General features: G+C 33.4%; 2 protein-coding genes across 2 annotated transcripts; one reads left to right on the forward strand and one right to left on the reverse strand.

The window, feature by feature from the left end:
- Positions 1 to 968: 968 nt before the first annotated feature.
- LOC131947109 (neurofilament heavy polypeptide) lies at positions 969 to 9,894 on the forward strand (the record flags this gene model as incomplete). Its single annotated transcript, XM_059308208.1, is given in 4 exon segments — positions 969 to 1,157; positions 6,257 to 6,415; positions 7,405 to 7,528; positions 7,646 to 9,894. Coding segments are annotated over 4 exon segments (699 nt in total). The 3' UTR covers positions 8,005 to 9,894.
- A 2,221-nt stretch (positions 9,895 to 12,115) lies between these two features.
- On the reverse strand, positions 12,116 to 20,777 carry LOC131947239 (ventricular zone-expressed PH domain-containing protein homolog 1). Its single transcript, XM_059308388.1, has 15 exons — positions 20,613 to 20,777; positions 19,576 to 19,793; positions 19,341 to 19,485; positions 18,990 to 19,164; positions 18,716 to 18,879; positions 18,229 to 18,438; positions 17,299 to 17,513; positions 16,492 to 16,752; positions 15,943 to 16,045; positions 15,457 to 15,574; positions 15,052 to 15,191; positions 14,381 to 14,512; positions 13,654 to 13,803; positions 13,175 to 13,279; positions 12,116 to 13,095 (listed from the first exon to the last, which is right to left on the reverse strand). The coding sequence occupies exons 2-15, from the start codon at positions 19,782 to 19,784 to the stop codon at positions 12,679 to 12,681; spliced, it is 2,544 nt and encodes an 847-aa protein (XP_059164371.1). The 5' UTR covers positions 19,785 to 19,793; positions 20,613 to 20,777; the 3' UTR covers positions 12,116 to 12,678.
- Between the last annotated feature and the right edge of the window lie 182 nt (positions 20,778 to 20,959).

Consider the following 20,959-nt stretch of genomic DNA (forward strand, 5'->3'; position numbering starts at 1 on the left):
CGTCCGTCCCCCCCCCCCCCCCCCGCTACGCCTCTGATGTAGGCTAACGCCGAGTTTACACTTGCAACAAGTATACTGCACATGTCTAGGGGAAATAAACTTCGCAATAAGCGAGTAGCTCCCCCCCCCCCCTTCCCCCCACACCCATTCCCTCATAATATTAACTATTGTGACGCTACCAGAGGCGTAGCGAACCTTCCCGGCGCCCGGGGATAAGCTTTCGATTTGCACCCCCCCCCCCCTCTCAAACTTTTGATTAGCACCCCCCCCCCCCTCAAACTTTTGTTTGATATGCACCCCCCCCCCCCCCTCAAACTTTCGATTACTTTTTCCAACCCATTTTGGTGCCCCCTAAGGTCGGCGCCCGGGGACATATGTCCCCCCTGCCCCCCATCGCTACGCCTCTGGACGCTACTGGTCTTAACGACATGGCATTTAGATCTAGATCTAGTTCCTGGTGTAGATTCTAGGCCAGCGGTTCTTAACCCTTTTAGTAGTATTGAACCCCTACAGTTTCATAAGCGCATTCCTCATAGTTCTGTCGTCCGCACTGAAAGAATCCTAATCCAGAATCATAAGAGTCGGGTGTGCATTAGACCCCTGTAACTGATTTAAAAAAAAAAAAAACCTAGGGAGCCCTAGGTTCGATAGAACCCAGGTTAAGAATCACTGATCAAAGCGAAATGAATGTGCACACCAACAGCTTTTCGCTTCTCAAATTCAAGTAAACGCGCGCAATTCGTATTTATTATTATTAGGCCTTGTTTCAAATATGCTTTTTGTGTTTTAAAATAGTTGTGTACAGGCATATTTGATATTAAAAATACATACGCATGAGAGCTTTCTTGCTTTCATTCTACGGTATTAAGGAGTTGCATGTATAATTAAAGAAATTATCAAACTATCTTTTTGTTTACATTTTACTTCCAAACATTTTCATACTCCCGCTTTTGGTACAGCCTCCCTTCATAAACCAATAAGATATCAGATGCTAGGTCACGTGACAACGCTTCCTTGAGTCTGCTGCCCACCACCTCGTGTGAAACTAGCGTTTTCCTAGTGCCTTTCGGCATACAATTTTGGAAAATCTGAATATCAAAATGAGTGACGCAAAAACCGCTCTTGCTCGCGATGGAACAATGCAAGCTACTGCAAAGGTGAGTATATTTTTAATATATATTTAAGTATGAAAATTAATTCTGAAACAGCACAGAAAGCTGTGGTCGGATCGCCATTTTGCGTTGTATTACCACCATTGTGAACAGTGCTCACTTTTCAACACTGAAGGCAGTGATTGTTAGCGTGATTATATTTAAATGACGCAATATATTGTTAATTTCTGACTATTTTTAACTTAATAATTGTATGCTCTATCTAGCTTTTCTATTTCTATCTTTTTAAAAATCAAGAATGCATAGTTTCTCAAATAAAAGAAGTAAACTACTGCGGGTCATGGTGATTTCCAATATGGCGGCCATTTGGCATGGCGAACAGCAAGGTCACTATTTCCGAACAAAAATTTCAAAAATACTACCTGGTCGTAAATGGCGCCAAAATGATAATTATCATGTTTATACGTTTCTAACAGTTATTTTGTGTATGTCATTTTAAATTATAGCATGGTTTCTATCGTTGCATCGTTAGTATATGAATAGACGGCATGCAGCCTTTTTAAAAAAATAAAATAGGCTAAAGTAAAAATGCCTCCTTTTCCCCCCCTTTTTGCAAATTGAACCATGCTTGGTGTTGACCAGACCTAGACTCAAAATTTTCTATAGACTAGATCTAGACTTCTAGGAATCTAGATCTAGACACTATCTGCTATTTGCAAAGAGGTTTGTAAATTTACATTGTCTGGTCTAGATAGATCTATAGAAAGTGAAAAGCATTTTTGATTCTCAAGTAGAGAACCAATTTTTTTAGTAGGCCAACATTTTAGTGAATTATGTCCATATAGAAAATGTAGAATCTAGCTTCTAGAATATTCTAGATCAAGATTTCTAGGCCTAATCCATAATGTTATAGAATATAGATAGATTCTCTAGATCTAGAATCTATATTGTTGCCTTAAGTCAAATAGACTAGATTCTAGAACTGGATTTCTTCTTTTACTTTGTATAGTCTGTGCATTGCTGTATTGTTTGAGGGATGGTCGATGGAATGAGTTTTTAGTTGCGGCATTGTATCTTTCTCTCAAACCGATCATTTCCCTTTCTTCGGTTTTTATTTTTAGGTGATTTTCTGATTAGGCCTATAGATCTATGGCCTATTTATTTTTAAATAATATTGTTGGGGGGGGGGTGTCTAGCTTAAGGCCTCACATTTTTCTTCTACTTGATAATAACCATTGATGTTTCTATACATTTAGGCCCTACAGGTTTTTTTAATGGTTGCATATAAGTGTTTTCAGCTTTATAAAAGTAATTATACAGACATTAAAAAAGCATTTGCTCACTGTTCCCTAAAAGAAATCACAGCAAATTTATATTGTGTACATATTTTAAGACTGCTTGGGGGGGGGGGGGGGAGAGAAGTGAATTAGCAATTATTATGAAGACAGGTGCTGATAAAATAAACTAGTTTCTGTTAGTATATTTAAAGATTGTGTGGGCTAGGCTGAACACCATAATGCTACTAGGAAATTATGAGAGGTAGCAGCTAAATAATAATACACACAATGCATAAGATCTTTTTTTCTGATTTTATTTCACTTAAGAATTGATGAAGTGAACAAATGTTTGTGACTATTTTTAAGGGGCCACTACACTGCAAAAACCAAACTAGCCCACGGCAGAGATAAGCAAGTAACAATATACTATTATTAATAGTTAGCAACTGTAAATAAAAATTCCACATTCTCAGGACCTAATTATGCATGGTTGCCATGGTAACGGCGGCCATCTTGAAAAAAAACACCTTTTTTACAAATCTAATGTTTCAATAATGTGAACAAATAATGATGGTTTTATTTCTGTTTATTTAACTAGAACCATTCTAGAGTGTACAGTAGCAGTTTGTTTTCATTAAAATGTAAAAGAAACATTTTTTTCAATTTTTATAAAAAATGTATCATTCAAAACAAGGCATACAAGTTATGAAATTTCTTAAAAATAAAAATGTACACAATGCACATCATTTTCACATGTATAGTTACACCACAAAATGAATAATGAAAAAGTACACCAAGTTTCAAGACATTATCTCTGCAAACAGCTAAAACATTAGAGTTACAATAAGCAAAAATCTTGAAAAAACAAGTTTTGAGAAAATTAACTTTTAAACATTTAAAGTGCCATAAAAAAAAATCTATCAGCAATATCAGGAAGAAACTTTTAGTATTCAAAGTTCAACATAAGCAGTTGAAAAATAAACCATTGCCAACAATAGTTTGCACATTCTTCTGAAGTTTTACCACTTATAATCTTATAGTGGTTAAGTTTGCACAATTCCGCAGTTTACTTGCACTAAAAGTTAAACCTTTCTGATCAACTATTGACATGTGTAGTTGCTATTGTCTTTTTCCCAGACTAACACAAGCTTGATATAGTACATTTTAGCATATTTGAACTATAGTTTAATACAAATTTGACAAATAATGTACTAATAATATTCACATAATACTTTAGCTTATGACGACATTCACAATTTTGCTTGAAGAGGGTGAGCTCAATAACTTGACATCATAAGTTATTTATAGTAGATGGGCACTTTGCTGCTGTATTGCTCTTAAGTTCTAGTACAAACAGCATTTATCTTGCTAATAAAAACATAAGCAGCTTTAGTGTACTTACTTGGTAGTATCGCAGCAAAACTTTGCGCAACAGTATGTAAAATGATGAGAGCTTCATTGTTTTTTTTTCAAATCCATTCAACAAGTAAACATCTGAATTTTGAGAAACTAACACCACTGTCTATATAGATAACATGGCTCTAATATTGACATCATGATGTAGGTGTATCTAAAGTGAGCTTCTTGTAAACCATGAGGTCAAATTTACATTTCATGACATCACATTTCCTTGCGGAAAGCCCAAAGTTTTATCCACAATGCTTGCACAGTCCTAATTGTGGCATATCTTCTGGATATGTAGATGTCAGCAAGCAAATAATGTAAGGGACAGTTATATTTCTTGATTCTTGTTTGAACTCATCCTATTGTAACAACCTAATAATGTCATAGTCAACAAAATTGTATTTTGAAAAACTAATCATTCATAATGAATAGTCAATAGGGCTTATATTATTATACTGACCATAGATCAAAACACAAGGAATAAATCTAACCATAAATTTAGAAAACTGCTTATACTAAAATTTAACCAATATTTATATTTTAGTCAGTACTCAGCAAACACAGATGTTAATTTCTAAATATACAACTACTACCAACTAGAATCTAGATCTAGACTATTCTAGACTAAATCTAGATAATTCTAGATCTAGGTCTACTAGATTCGTGGGTCGTTATGACTGGGTTCTACAGTTTCATTTATTTAAAAATAGTAATTGACAAGCGTGTTTAACATTGGTAAATAGTTAACTAAATTAATTCTTATAAAGGAATTAAGCTGTACTAGACAACATATTAGTAGATTTAGAAACTAATGTCAGCGCGTCAGTCAGTGAAGTCAGTGAGATATCGCTGTGTGGTGGCATGGCGACTTCACTAGATCTAGATTTAGCGCCTAGTTATTAAAAAAAAATTACCTTAAAATTTCTTTCGCTGAACAATGAACTCCTGTCATGGTATCTGTTATTTCGAGCAATAACTGCATTATTTACACGCCATGTTGAAAACAAATGGTTTGTTATTGCAAAAATTGATGTGAAGACAATCACGTAGCCATGTTTGTTTGTTGACAAAAATCCGTCGAACTCGATCACTGCGCATGCGCAGAAAGGTCATTACTAAGGTACGGCTTGAGAATACAAATCGGACCAATGAAATCGCTTGATTTGCGAAATCTTTTATTGAAATATCACATTTGCAAGTAAAATAACTGTATTCGAATGTAGAGTATCGTTTACGGGTCAAACAGACGAAAAAAATGATATATAATATACTATATTTTTCTTTATAGTTGCTTTATAAAAATCAACTCAAAATTTCAGAAATTTGATTAAAAAGTTGATTTTTTAAGCAGAGGGTGGTGTCTTTAAAATTATAATTAAAATAGAAAAATGTATCGTACAAGTGTACTTGAAACTGTTTTCGATTCTAGGAATATGAAATTTATTAAAACATCAATTTCCTAAAAATATTTTTTTCCAAGTTTAATTAGCATTTTTTACATGTAGAGGCCCCTTAATAGTAAAATAAAATATAGAGAACTGTAGGCCACGTGTTAAATGTGTTATCCGTACAAGAATAAAGAAATTTGCAAATTAGGGTTGTATGTTCAGGTTTTAACCACTTGAAATGTCTTTTTCTCTTTTAAAACTTTTTCTCTTTTAAAATAAGCCAGCAGTGTCATTTTTTAACTTAACTGAATGTTGGTCATTTTTTTTTAAATTTCATTAGGTTTGAGTGCAGCATTGTTGACCACAAAATTATTCCATTTGGTTATACTTAGCTATTTGTTGGGTATTAGGACATCTTTTTTCCACAAATTTTATCAGCCTTTCTTAGTGCTGACTTTGCACGATAAGACTTAAATAAACATACATCCTAAGTACATTTTTGGTTGCTCTCATATGAGTATAAATATAGCAAACTTTTAAAATATTTATAAGTGTTTGATATTGATTCTTGGTCACAATAAAGTAATTTATGCTATTTGTATCTATTCGGTTTCACTTTGTCCTCCTACACATGCTATCATTAGTTGTTCCTTTTCTTCTTTTGTTTTTCTACCCTACATGGTTGTGTAAATATTTAATACGACTTGTTATGCAATTGCGTCATCTACCATGACTTAAAATGAGGTCATGAAGAACAATGATGCAACTATTGAGTTGAATAATGCTTTTTTTTTTTTTTGAAAGCTTGGTCACATCTCTGAGTTATGTCCCAAACCATTAAATGTTTAATGATCCGAGTTTTATGATAGGTTGATACCAAGAAATACCCTAGTATAAGTACAACTTTTGAAAATGAGCCTTTAGCTCAATTATCCATAAATAATAGCAGTTCCTTAAAAGCCATTTTTTAAGTTTCTTGCGTTTGGGGAGGGGTATACTTTACACACTAAGTACTGTAACGATCAATTGCAAACAGGCGTCTCTGTTTACGTTGGTTTAAATTTTAATCTTAAAGGAAGCTGAGCGTATACTTGATGGTAAGAAACCAGATGAGGATGCTCAAACAAGAGGGCAGCAAAAACAGATAGAAGAATTAAAAAAAGAAAAGACCCCTGAACCCCCTGCTAAGAAAACTAAGTTAACCAAAGACAGCACAATGGCAGCCACTGCTAAGGTAGGCATGGTGTTTAGCTTAGTTTCGTTCAGTACCTAGTGTGAACTACTGTAACTTAAACTATTTGCGTGGGCCCCTTTTAACTGGTAACGTTTATGTACAGATCCTTGTGCAGAGATGTGACTTTCATATTTCAGGAGGGAAAAAAATATTTTTAGTTGACATTGCATTGAGGTGTATCCCACTTCAATGCAGTTTATTATATATAACAAATTTTGAATGTAGGGCTGCTGTATATTGCATCGCAATGTTGGTCTGATTATAAATACATGCCCCGTCCAATGAAAGTGAATTTGAGTTTCACACCAACATTTGGGTGGGTTGCTGGCGTTTGTTCCATTCTTTAAAACAATTGTTTGTGTTGCTAGTTAAAGCATTTCAGTTTAAGCTTCGCTGCTGGTTTTTTACTTATTGAGTTTCTCCTCGGTACTACTGAGTACCATATATATTCAGTGGGGATCACCTCACTGTGGTTGTCAGTGTACTACTTGCGGTATAGGGCATTATGTTATTTCTTTGTCCCTCTGTCAAAAGTATTTGTTCTCTGGTTTCAAGCCATTATCATTTTGTCATGTTTATCAAAAAATGTTGGAATCTCATAATTAATAGATTCATTTTACTAAAATACATTTTTATTTTTATGCATGTTGATACAGACCTTTACATTAATAGGATAAGTCAAATTTGACTTCTCCACGCCTGCACTCAACCAGTTCTTAAAGAACCCCATAAATTGTTCATTCTGTCATAATCCAATATTTTTAGATACAATTGAAGCCATGCTTATTCTGTAATTGTTATGTTTTGTTCCCTTGATGCACAATTTTGTAGATCATTCTTCATTCATGTCTTTCTAATGTTCTCCCATCCTAATATAATTTTTTTTTTAAACATGATTTCACAAATGTAAATTGTCATTCTGACTAGTGCTGAAGTAACTAGTATTTATTGGCTTTTAAATAGTTTTGTTTTCTTTTTTATCTAATTAGGAGGGCAAAGCTTTACTTTCTGGTGAGAAGCTGGGTGATACTCGACAAGAAACAGCTGACAAGAAAAGCAAAGCCAAAGCTCCTTTGAAGAAAAATTCAACAATTGCAAAAACAATGGAAGAAGGTAGGATTAGCTTAATTTGGAATTTTGTCAAAAGGTGTTGCTGCAATTTTACTTGTTTTGTCTTAGTTTAAAATTTTCTTTTCTAATTATCATGAATTTGTTTTATTCAAATTTTAGCAAAATATGTTCTTGATGGAGAAGTTGATGTGAATTCTGGCCGAAAAACAAGATCTCAGAGCCGAGGTGATGTTCCTAAACCCCCAGTTAAAAAAGCTCCAGCTCCAAAAAGAGCAGCCAAAGAACCTGCAAATAAGGGTAAAGGTAAAAAAGGGAAAGTAGAAGAACCGCCAGCTGAGGTAGATTCAGATGAGAAAAAAAATGCTAAGGCTGATACTGAAGAAAAAAAGAATGCAAAGGCTGAAACAGAAGAGAAGAAGGCTCCCAAAGGTAAAAAGGGAAAGGCAGCTGCACCAGTTGAGGAAGCTCCAGCAGCAACAACAGAAGGGGATTCTGATGAAAAAAAGAGCGATAGTTAGTTTATTCATTTTTTTTGTGTCATTTACATTCACCTGTCGTGTGTATAATTTGTGAACATTTGATCACAGCCAGTGGTTCATAGTCTTATGCCTTTCTAAGGTATGTTAAGTTAGGCAGCTGGGGGTGTATTGAGTCAGAACAACTGTGGTTGAGTCTTTGCAAAAGTTTACCATGGCTACTTCAGAAATACTTGTTTTACTTACATGTTGAATACCTTCCTCATTGCATAAATAGTTATGAATTTTTTCCCAATATGGCATTAAGTGGAAAGAGTATTTATCTGGGTTTTTATTTTTACTCTGGCATACAAAATTCTATTTGTTACTTCTAAGAAAATTTTTAACATTTATGCAGTTTGGTGGGGTTAAAATTTCATTTTGTTTTACTGATGTTGGTTATTGTGAACCATATGAATAACACCAACTAGCTTAATAGTTGGAAGATATCTTGATCCATTGAAACATTTAAAAAAATGTGCTCCTTTGCTTTTTCATTTGAAATTATAATAAACATGTTGGTTTTGCTTTTCTTTGGATCAACATGTTTTGGTTTATTGAAATGGAAAGATGAATGAATAGATTGTTGTAGTTAGCAATTTGTTTCCATCACCTTAGTTCATTGTGAATATCATATTTCATGTTGAATTTGATGTTATTTTAAGTTAATTTTTATGAGGGAATTTTTAACTTCATATGTAAATCATAACTTTGTGTCTCATTTAAGATAGGATTTTAACATTTCTCTACTGAATAACAATTAGTTACTTGTTTAAGATATTTGATCATGTAACTGGTTTGTAATTGAGGTGTATTAGCTCATTTGTTGTTTGCTTCGTGAAAGAAATTCTGCTGGAGGTTTTGGTTGTTAGTGTTTCATTGAGATTTATATTTCTAAAACATAATGAGCATCATTGTTAATTTAATGGTATGTTAATCTTTTTCTAACAGTTATAGATTGTTTCAGTTACCTTTTATTTTATAGGGTTGTTTTTTTTTTTTAAGGCTTTTGAAAAAGCTTACATAAATCACTTTGCAGTCTTTTAAAAGTAGCTTCATTTCTCTTATTTAGTGCAAGGCAGCATCATTTTCATATTTTAGCCTCTCTAAATTAAATTTTTGTTGTCTGTACTTTTGTATTCTGTGACTTTAGTTTTCTTCATCCATTAACTAATGCCAGCAGTCAAAGGTAACTGATTTTTATTAAAGGATATTATAATGGTTCACTCCACATGAATTTTTTTTTAATGGTTTTACCTGTTAATACCAAATCGCCAGCAGTTTCCCTTTAATTAATCTTTGTTCCTAGCTGATTGTTGATATGAGAATTTGACTGTATATTTTATTTAGTAATAGTAAACTTCATGCCATCACCACACTAATTGTATATTTTAGATATACATAGCTACTTTGTGTTCATTTTTGTTAATGGATGGCACTGTACTCTTTTTTTTTGGCATCTCCGGAAAGTTAGGATTACCATTTGTTTGACTTGGGGTGGCTTTGAGTTTGGAAATATTTCACTTAGAACACATGCAGAGTGGTTGGTGTCATTCATACAGAAATTTTACTATATTTATAGTTCAATCAAATTTTTAGCACATGAAATTGAATTTTAAATTTTTTTTTTATTGTGCTGTCAGTGTTAATTGTCAATTTAATGTAATGAATTTTGTTTGGTGCACTTTGGGGATTTTTATGTACTAATTTTTATAGTAAATTTTAAGTTCTGTATGTGAACATTATGTACAAGTATAAGACCTATAGTTTGATGATTTTTTATATCAGATGGTTTCCCCATTATCGCTTCCATTGAAAAAAAATTACATCTCCATTTTTCAATGGTATGTCATCCTTTCTGCTTTCATAATAAAGTATGTTGTAACATATTCATATTAATGCATTTCCTACTTTCTTTTTTTTTAAGTTAATATAGTTAAAAACTATTACCGAGTAACCCAAGTAAAACATTGTAGGTGGACTATTAATTGGTTTGTTGATTAGTTTAATTGAATCATTATTGGTAGGTTTATGGTGGTACTATTGCCAAACTTGGTTGTTAATGGATTTGTTGGCACTTGAATTTATACTTGAAGTATTTTTATATATTCTATGCACTAAAAAATACTGTTAGATAATTTACCACTTAGACTGTTAGGTTATATTGTGTTCAGTTTTTTTCCTGGCTGACTTTACTCCCCAAGTACTAATCAGAGGACTCGGCTGTGAAGTCAGGTCCAGTAATAATAGTACTTGACGGTGGCCAGTTAGGTGCTGTAACATGCATGAAGCTATAAGTACATGGCTGGGTTTTTTTTTTAAAGTGTGTTTTGCTGCTATTCTGTCTTCAAAAATAAGTTACAAGGTACAAAATTTAGAAACCTAATTTACCTGTTAAAATTAATTGCTGGCAGTTAGTTACTAAATGGTATGTAATGCACTACTATGTGTACTAACATTACAAGTATACAACTTAAAAACAAGTGAATATGAATATTTGGACTAGATCTAGATGAAAATGATTTTCTGTATTCTTTTAATTTGGTTTCCAAAGAACCAGCAGACCATGTGTACATTCACACCCAACCTACAATTTACTAAGCAAATAATTTGAATTTACTGTAATTAAATTTCAACAGTAGCATAGTGTGAGGTGAATTAAAATGAGATTCATGCTGGTTTCATAAGTATTGATGAACTGGTAGGGGTCGGCGTGGTCGAGTCTGTAAAGCTCATGGTTGCAAAACCAAAAAGTCTCGAGTTCAAACCCTCGGGCAGATGAGGCTCGTTAGCTGGGGACAGCCACTCTTCTAGGATAGACAACTCCAAAATTAAACAACTGCTTACTTGTAGTTTGTTCTTGGTTGGACAAAGGCTATGGAAGCAAATCCAAAAAGAAAAGCAGGCTGAAATCTGAGTCAATGGCGCATAACAAATTGACACGTAACGCTTGTGTTGGAGGCGTGGTCGAGTCGGCAAAAAGCTCATGGTTGATAAATTTGAACAGTCTCGAGTTCAAACGCACTGGCAGATAATTCTCGATCCCCTTCAACACTAATAATTAAAAGAACGAAGAAGATGAACTGGTGGTCAGTTTTATTTTTTTTAAATATATCTCATCTACCAGTGGCATGTCACAGGGGTCCAGGTAGAGGGTCAGAGCAGTCATCTCAGCTACGCTCAAGTGAAGAGAGGCAATTTCATCAGAACTTTTTAATAATTATGAAACTGAATTGTAAATAGTTGAGTAGAAAATAAACCGGGAGTGATCTCCCCTAAACTTTCTCGAATATTCTTATATAAAATAACGGGGGATGGAAACTCGGGCTATAGACATGATTTTTAATCCATTTTAAATACTTAAAGTTTTAAAAATAGAATAAAATCTCGTAGACAAATTAATTGCACACCAAGTGAACGCGAAATAAAAAAGCGCATAATAGTGCGCAATATTATTAGTACTTTAAAAATTTACATTAGTTTTTTGAGAAATCGGAAGTAGCGTAAATTACTACTTCCGGTCAACGGAAATTACTCAAAATTTAACAGAAGGTAGAGAATTAGATCTTTTACTTACATGTGAAATTTCATTTATCTATCTGAAATAGTACTCAAGTTATAGGCTTTTGAAAAATTCAAAGTAGAAAAAGTACCACTTCCGGTTATCGGAAATCGCTCAAAAGTTGATACGGATCTACGATTTTGATAAAATACTTATATATGAAATTTCATCAACCTAGCAGTAACGGTACTCAAGTTATCGTGTTTACACACGGACACACACACACACACACAGACATACGGACAAGATTGCAAAATTATGTTTTTCCGTATCAGTGAGATGCAAAACGTCGAGATTTGCAAAAATCTCGATTTTTTTTTTTTGCACGATTACAAGACTTTCTCTATACTTCGTATATACGAGAAATTAAAAAACATTGCTTGAGAGTAATGAGAGTTAGGGGACCAACTGGGTCCCTCATATGCATCGACTGCACACCACTGGCACCTACGGTTGATTTTATTCAAAGAAAGTAAGAACAAATATTAAAATAAACAGGAAAGCATGCAGTACATTCACCACTTGTTGAATAGACCTATGCAACACCAAAACTGTTTCTGAATTAGTCTTTTATTTAATTTTACACAAACAGTAGCTTAGCTTACCCACACACAAAAAACTAAATACACCACCGGCTTCAGTCATTTTAGGGTACAAACTATCACAGTCATTTTAAATAAAATTAAGCATTATATGCTTTCTGATAAAAATAAATCCTGACAATCTTTAAAAATCTGAGCATACATTACAATAAACTACATTCTATTTACTAGTGTAAATACAATTAAGAAAAGAAATATTAACACACCCAATTTAAAAAGTTACTCCACTTCAAAGCAAGTTAAACATTGCAATGAACCAAATTAAATAAAGATTACTTTTCAGAACAATGAATAAATGTATAATAATATAAATTATAAATCCTTTTTTTTAAGTAGAGAATAGTGTAATAATGGATTTCATTGTTATTTTAATGAAAACAATTTAATTTTTTTATTTTAAAATCATCCCAGTGTACAAACATGAAGTATAATTATTAATAATAATTATACAGTGAAATTTGATTGTTTTGTTAAATATCATGGTAAATAAAAGTAACAATCCTGAAAAATATATTACAATTTTGTGTCAGTCACAGCCCTTCCACTAGATCTCACACCATGCCGAGCCAGCTGTGGTGGATCAAACAAATTCAGGTAACCACTGGGCCGCTCAACTTCATGACTGCTTCCCCGGCTACTGCCTTGTGTGATGACTTCACCATCCACAAGGCCACTTGATCCACTTGCTGCCCCATTGTCAATGCTATGTCTGACCCCTGTCCAATTCAATGATGCAGAACCACTGTGATGTGACCTTGCTACTGCAATATGAATACACTGCACCCACTGTTCAACATTGTGTTGACCTTTAGCCTTGAACTTGTATGTTTGATCTCCTGTGAATATTTCAAAAGCCTTGGGAGTGTCTCGGATTCCTTTCCTTACAGCTTTCACGCTTTGTATTTTGGTAACTGGTAAGGTTGCTTTAGTCTAATAGTTTAAAAAAAAGTTAATATTAGAAGCTTTCAGATAAATTTAGTTTATCTGGAAGGTACAGAACAATACCTACAGCATTGCTCTTGTTGTATGTGATAGATCCTCCAGATAATGTAAAGTATCTTGTTTTCCAGCGTTTAAAAAACATCCATTTTCCTTTTTTCTCTTTCAATTGTCCCTAGATAATAAAGTTCAATGGATCATTTTATTAATAATATAATAAGTAAAAGAGTAAATGACAATTAATTTAACGTTTATAGAAATATTAATGGTCTTCTCAAATCAGCACTGATATTAAAAGCTTTAGACTAGAGCAGATGAGCTAAGCAATTTGTGCCTAGACCAAACTTTTAAAACAGATTTTTCTTCAGCAATGTTGTGCTTTATTATTAAATGATATCTGGAAGCTCTTTATAGTTGTATTGGTTGCATACACGTAAAACTTATGATTTTTTAAAGTCTATTTAAAAACCAGCTTTTCTATTTATAGTTGTACATAAATTTTGTTGGCAGCCTACTACAGATCATAAAAATATTTTAAGTATACTGTACCGCAATTTCTGGGCAACCATCATTCAGCAGCTCAGACAGTTTTTCTGGGTGGTTGCAAACAAAACATGCCCAGTGGGCTCGGATGGCATTCAGTTCAAATATATCAAAGTATCTCATTTGGTGCAACTCTTGCAGCAATGCCAACTGGTCCTACATTTTGAAATCAGTAATGATCAGTTGATTTACAAAGTACAATTATTTTTTTTACAATAAACTAAAATAAAAGATATTTCAACTGTATAGTCAATTATACTTGAGCTACAAGGGAAGAAATGTGAGGTCATTGCTGATTATAAATATTGTACAAAAAATCCATTTATGACACAAAAAAGGGATTTTCCCCATTCGTTTTTGGTACTAATCATTTAGGCATTTAGTGGCGACCTATTCTGATTAGTTTTTTAAAAAAATGAAGAAAAAATTGTAAATATTGTTATGCACAATAAATTTTTTTTTACAGTATTTAGTTTTTTTAACCTATTGTATTTACATTTTTTTATGTATCATATCAATAGAGGAAATACTTTTTTTTTTTTACCCAGCAGTTTTTTTTTTGTTAAAAAAAATTTGCATTGAAATGTTACAGATATTAGAAGCACAAAACCTCGCTACACAGATTCTAAGAAATAGATCTATAACAATTGTAAAATACTTGTAACCATAGTAACTGTCCTCTAGCTACTTAGATAATTTACAAAAAATAAAAAAGATCTATTTTAGCAGTGACCTTTTGTGTAGGAAAGCTAGAGGTAACCAAAGCTAAGAAGCTGCTAGTTGTTTCCCCTTTCAGTGCATCCCAACAAGACTTGAGACAGCTCACATCAGCATCCCTTTGACTTAAGGCATACTTTGAACGGGCCTGAAGTGATATAAGAAAGAAGAAATTAATAAAACTGGAAAGTCACATCGATTTGATTTTATAATTTAAAAAACAATTATTTTTTTTTAGAAACAAAATGTAAACATAAACAATGTAATGAGGCTAGATATTTCTGCCTGAATAGATGATACCTTGAGATATTTATTAGTAAGTGGCTAAACAATTTTGTCTAAATAAATCATAGCCTTAGATACTTATAAGGGCGATGAACTTATAATTTTAACCATGTCCTAATGTACAGATTTTCAAAAAGAGAAACATTATGCATTCACTAATATAGGAGTATTCTGTACAATGTAAGCCCTCTGCATCAGTAATGCTTTTATATTTTTTTTCCCTAAATAAAAGTTGCTTTAAATATTAAATTATTTTCAGAAAAAAAATAGAATACCCTTATCTTTAGTTGCTTGTATGGCAAAAAATGTAAATAAAAACTAATGCTGTTTTGAAACTTATGAACCCTGAATATCAGTTTATAAAGGGTTAAAACATAAAAATAGAATTAAACAAGCACTGACCTGCACAGAGAGAAACATAAGATGCACCCAGAGCTTTGGGAAGCGGGTATTCAGCATAAAATGAGATCCACTGTACAAGCACTGCTGTGACTGATTGGCACACTCAAAGTGGAGTTTGAGATATCTCTTGTGTTTGCCCTCTAAATAATATACAAGGTTTTTATTTAAACCAGGAACAAACAAAAAAAATACACTTAAGTACATGCATCATTTTGTTTACATATTTTTTATATAAAAATAGTGGAAAATTTGCCTTGCTATTTAACTTTAATTATCATTCTAGAGAAGAATTCAGTAAGATTTAAAGTAATAAAGTGCACCAATGCTGGATTTAGAAGTATCTTTGAACAAGGTTAATAGATATTCAATTTATTTACTTAATTAAAAATGTACATTATTACTTACTGACAACACTACATCTAGCAGGTAAAGGAATGGTGGCGTTAAGCTTATTAATAAAGCTCTTAATTTTAGTAAAGTGCTTTTCACAGAACAGTTGAACTCCATCTCGCATAGTGTCTGACTGTAAAATATTTTAAAAGCATTATGGAATAATTGCTTATTTTTAAGATAATTTTATAAAAAGAAGGCTTGAAAATGCTTAAAACATCAATACCATAATCAACTAAATTTATTGATACAGTACTTTTTTTTTTACAACTAACTAATATGGAACAATTAACTTCTAACAGGCCTGAGAAAATACAGATGATAATATTATTTGGGATCAAAATGTTTTTTTTTATAAAAAAAATGTTTTAATTGTACACATTCATGCCTACTTCTATCATAAGTTTGCAAATTCCAATATTTTAAGTCTTTTAAACCAAACAAAACATTTAAAGTTAACTACAAGTCAAGTAGCCTACAAAAGCCAGTGATGCAGCTTACACTTCCAATTCTCTCTGTGGAAGTTCCAACACTATTGAAGGAGTTGCCATCTGGTGTTTGTCTGTGTGATGGGCTGTTGGAGTGGTCAGCTGATGATATTCGGCTGAAATATATATATATATATATATATATATATATATATATATATATATATATATATATATATATATATATATATATATATATAGGTATATAGATATATATATATATATAGGGATTTAGATATAGATAGATATATAGATATAGATAGATATATATAGAGGCACTCTTCTATAAACTGAGGGCACATTTTCTTAGCCTAGAGGCACTCTTCCATATACCGAGAGTATATTTTCTTACCCTAGAGGCACTCTTCCATACACTGAGGGCACATTTTCTTAGCCCAGAGACACTCTTCTATACACTGAGGGCACACTTTCTTAGCCCAGAGGCACTCTTCCATACACTGAGAGCAAATTTTCTTACACCAGAGGCACTCTTCCATACACTGAGGGCACATTTTCTTACACCAGAGGCACTCTTCCATACACTGAGGGCACATTTTCTTACCTTGAGAGTTTAGCCAAACTCTGCTGGCTGGATGCCCCACTGGGGGGTAGAGTTGTATTTTTGACAGACACTGTTCCACTGGGTAGACTGGTGTTTGGGGGATTCCCTACTGTTATTATTGTGACAGTACCCTCCGTTTGACTTGAGACAGATCGAACTTCCTTTGGTTTTTCTCTGGTTGTATCAATTTGAGTGGGTTTGGAATGTGTTGTTGATTGATCATTAGAAGCTGCCAGATTTTTGTTGGCAGCTGCAGCATTGCTGGAACAATTAAATACAGAAAATTGGGTGAAGATGCAATGTTTATTTTTCTCTGTATTGTGTACTCTTTTCATTAAAAAGCTTTCCTTTTTTTTTAAAGAAAGGTTTAAATTAGAACTCAACATATGAAAAGCTCTCAAGCTAAAATCTGATTCTCTACTCACCCCCCTCCCCCACTCCACCCTCCACTCCCAATATAAAATTTAAACACTGACTAAGGTTCAGAGAGAATTTAATAACATCCTGCATAGCCTGATCATACACTGTTTAACAACATATTTTAAAAGAAATAATTTTTTTTTAACTTATTAACCTTTTATGTGAACTTAGTAATAACAAGCATTATCTTTAATTTGCTGCACCATGAGAATTATGTGAACTTACTGTTTGCGCAGATCATCCCTGATTTGCTGCACCATGAAAATTATGTGAACTTACTGTTTGCGCACATCATCCCTGATTTGCTGCACCATGAAAATTATGTGAACTTACTGTTTGCGCACATCATCTCTGATTTGCTGCACCATGAAAATTATGTGAACTTACTGTTTGCGCACATCATCCCTGATTTGCTGCACCATGAGACGAACAGAGCTTGAGCCTGAGGTGGAGAGTTTGGATATTTTATCCATGTTCTCTGACAGCAAGCTGTGATTGGTCAGGCTCAGTCCTCGGATTTCTTGTAGGACAGCAGGTAAAATAGAAGGATCCATCCCTCCTAACTTGCCAACAAGGTAGTCCATGGACTTCTTGGCTTGATCCTTCATAAAGAATTACAATATCTAGACACTGGCCACAATGGGGGATTATGAAATGAATGAACTTTCTTCACAAAACTTGTATATTCTGGGCAAAATTATTTTTTTAATAACATTATTTTATCACTATGTGGGAGAAAAAATGCCAAATATTTCAAATTCACCCACAGACTAAAAGAATAATTTACCGACAATTTACTAAGGTTACTAAAAAACATGAGCTGATAGAAGATTTCATAAAATCCAAATTTCTTTAAAATTTCTTTAAACAATTATTTTCCTTAAGTTATAATAAATAAAATCCATAGGGCAGATGTAGTAGAGTTCACAAGTCAGCACTATGCCCAGCCATGGTTACTTTCCATAACATGAGTCAGGTACCCATTGGAGCTGGATGGACTCAGGTGACATCCGAACTCAAGACCTTCTGGTTAGCAGTCAAGCGCTCTTTCACTTGACCACACCGTCCCATTTAGTACTATTACTTAAAACAAAAAAGATAATCAACACCGCCAACAATGTTCCCTCTAAGCTGCGCAGATTTGAACTGCCGCGCAGTGATTTTGTTAAAAAAATATATCGTTGTATAAGACTTTTAGAACAGCGCGCACAGTAAATACATTCTGCTCACTAGCTTTTCCTCCTTAGAGGGAACATTGACCGCCAAGTATGCTTAATTTAACATCACACAACATGGTTTTCAATTCTTCCATCTTACTTGACTGATGGTGCCCACTGCCCCTGTGATCTGTGCCACCTGATACATGAGCACAGGCTGTGTGTCCACCATACCCTGGATGACACCCAGGTGCTCCACTACAGCCTCTGGTCTAGCCACAGCCATATCCACCAAGATCATGATAACCATGCAGGACAGCAGCGAAGATGTGAGGTACGTGCACAGGGTTGGGATGTGTTTCTCCAAAAGCTGTTCAAGGATACAACATACTTGCCCAATATTAAAGGATAAAAAAAATTCTGCCCAATAAAGGCTGCTTGTATCTATTCTACAGAAAGAAAACTAAAAACTCTAACCACTAAAGGTTTTATGAAAGGAAGCTAAAAATTCAGCTGTTTATCTCAGCTCTACAAAACAAAAAATTCTGCCTGAAATACTAAAAAGAAAAATTTATTTAAATTGTACAACTTTGCAATTAATAAAATAGCCATTATAATTAATTACAATTACTGTAAATGTTGTATACCTCTGGGTGTGCTTTGACCACTTTACTAAACAACTGAAGCAGGCAAACTTTCTCAGTGGAGTCACACTTGGTCATCAGCGAGGCTATATCGTCCACATGCTGTAACACAGGCTGGGGGTTCTGTTCATAGATCTGAGGCAGGACTTGTCCAAGTAGATAATTGCCTGCAGAAAGTTGACCAAAGTTTCATTAAATTTAGAGCTAAAATTTGAACAAGTAGATAATTAAATAGCATTTATCAAAAGTATTTTAGAATAACATCTAAATAACAAACCTTTGAGGACACTGGTCAAAACAAGCTGCATGTGCTGTGCTAGTAGACTCGCATTGTCAATAGCTGCTAAAGAAAGGTAGCTAGCAACACTTCGCACTAGATCTTTATTCTCACACTCAAGAAACTTAACGGCACATGGTATAGCCAAAGTCATTACTTTGTTATTGGTATAATACTGAAAAAAAAGTAGAATCGGAAAGTGAGTACCCCTTTCTTAGAAAAATATTTTAAGATTTATCTCAAAAAGAAAACCATAACGAATAACAAATAGTCCTTAAAATGAAGTTTAATATAAAATGTAATGTAAGCAAACAACATAAAAAAATTAAATCATAAAAGATGTTAACTTACAGTAAACAGTCGACTCATGATGTCAGAAGCAATCTTGGCATGTGGAGGGTCAACATCTTTTGATTTTTGCATGAGGTTGTGTTTCAGACACATTGCAAGGAGACTAACTAGATGTTCAGCATGCTTTTCTATTCTCCCAGTCTCTCTGTTTCAACACAAGACATTTTAAACAACATGTTTATATAAAAATATACCCAGAAAACACTTTTAAACTAAATACAGGTAAAAAGTTCACCTGATAGCTGTTGTGATTCTAGTTATACAGATCTCCACCACACTTTGATCATTATCATTTGTTTCATATTCTTCAGTGTCAGCAATCAGTTGAATATGGTGGATGATTTCTCCAAGGTCTATCTCAATTACATCATCCTCCAGAGAAAAAAGCTCTCCAGCTTTGGACAAATCCTTTCTGGAAAGGACTTGAGCAAAAAGATCATGCATGGTTGCAGACTGAAAAAAAATGAACAAAACAAATAAAGTTTATTTGTTACTATATTAACTAGGAATAAGGGGAATAATTATAAAATATAATATCTGTAGCAGCTGTCCTGACGTAGATTTATGAGCCTTCTACAAACATGAAGACGATAACTGTAATGAACTAATTAATGTGATGTGAGGTATGTGTTCTGAAGAGAAATGAGTTATTAGCTTGTTATCTCCCTGTGCTTATATCCTTTGCTATTACCATTCAGTCCCAGTGTGCTTATTTTCATGAGTGTAAGTAATGTTTGTGTAAAATATAATATGATATGTTACACTCCTAAGGGTTAGAGTCACCCTGCAATTTGACGCCTCAGGATATCCCTTTAGCGCTACGATGCATACGTTTGTTTTAAAGATTGTGATAGAATATGGATAAGAAGTAGTATTAAAGTCGTTCACTAAGGGGTCGTCCATAAATGACGTTACACTCGTAGGGGGAGGGGGGGTTCGTAATGAAATTTTGTGATGGTGTGTGATGAGGGGTGACGATCTATCCGGGTCGATTCTAAATATCATCCATCTATATATATTATATAATATTAATAAAGTTCATAGATTATAATCTAAAACTTCAAACTAAATCTAGATTCTAGATCTAATTATTTCAATTAGGGGCCCTAATAAATAATTTAATAATTTATTTAGGCCTATTATTTAAAAGTTTAAATTAAAAGTTAGGCTATGACATGAAACGACACAAACGTAATTGCCTAATTAGTAATTAATTGCTAGATCTAGATCTAGTGTATTACTACTAGTCTACTACTAGTAATTAGTAATTACAAAATTGATTTTCCAAGCAGTTTCTTTCTAATCCACACAAGTAGAAAATAGATCTAGATCTAGACCTAGTCTCGAAATCTAGATCTAGATTCTAGTCTAAATCTAGATCTAGATTCTCTAGAAGTAGTCTAGTACACAAGTAGTAGATCTAGTCATCCCACTAGTCCTGAGTAAACATTCATCAGGCTGAAAGCTATAAATAAATACCACAAATCCAATTATTAGTTTTTCGCATACTTTCTGATTATCTTTTAAATTTAAATACAGTCAAACTTTACATGACACTTTTGTAATACTATGAGCTCTGATTTAAAGACTATAATAATATATAGTTAGTCAATATAGTA

This window comes from Physella acuta, unplaced genomic scaffold (genome assembly GCF_028476545.2).
Source record: "Physella acuta isolate Inbredline_101_S28 unplaced genomic scaffold, ASM2847654v3 ptg000055l, whole genome shotgun sequence".
NCBI lineage: Eukaryota > Metazoa > Mollusca > Gastropoda > Physidae > Physella > Physella acuta.

Excerpts from the sequence above, each read along its gene's own strand:
- LOC131947239 (XM_059308388.1), bottom strand. The coding sequence starts at position 19,784 with ATGCATGATCTTTTTGCTCAAGTCCTTTCCAGAAAGGATTTGTCCAAA. Across the intron at positions 15,192-15,456 it reads TGCTAGATGTAGTGTTGTCA|AGGGCAAACACAAGAGATAT; the intron begins GTAAGTAATAAT and ends TATATTATTTAG. Across the intron at positions 13,280-13,653 it reads ATGGTTGCCCAGAAATTGCG|GGACAATTGAAAGAGAAAAA; the intron begins GTACAGTATACT and ends TTTATTATCTAG.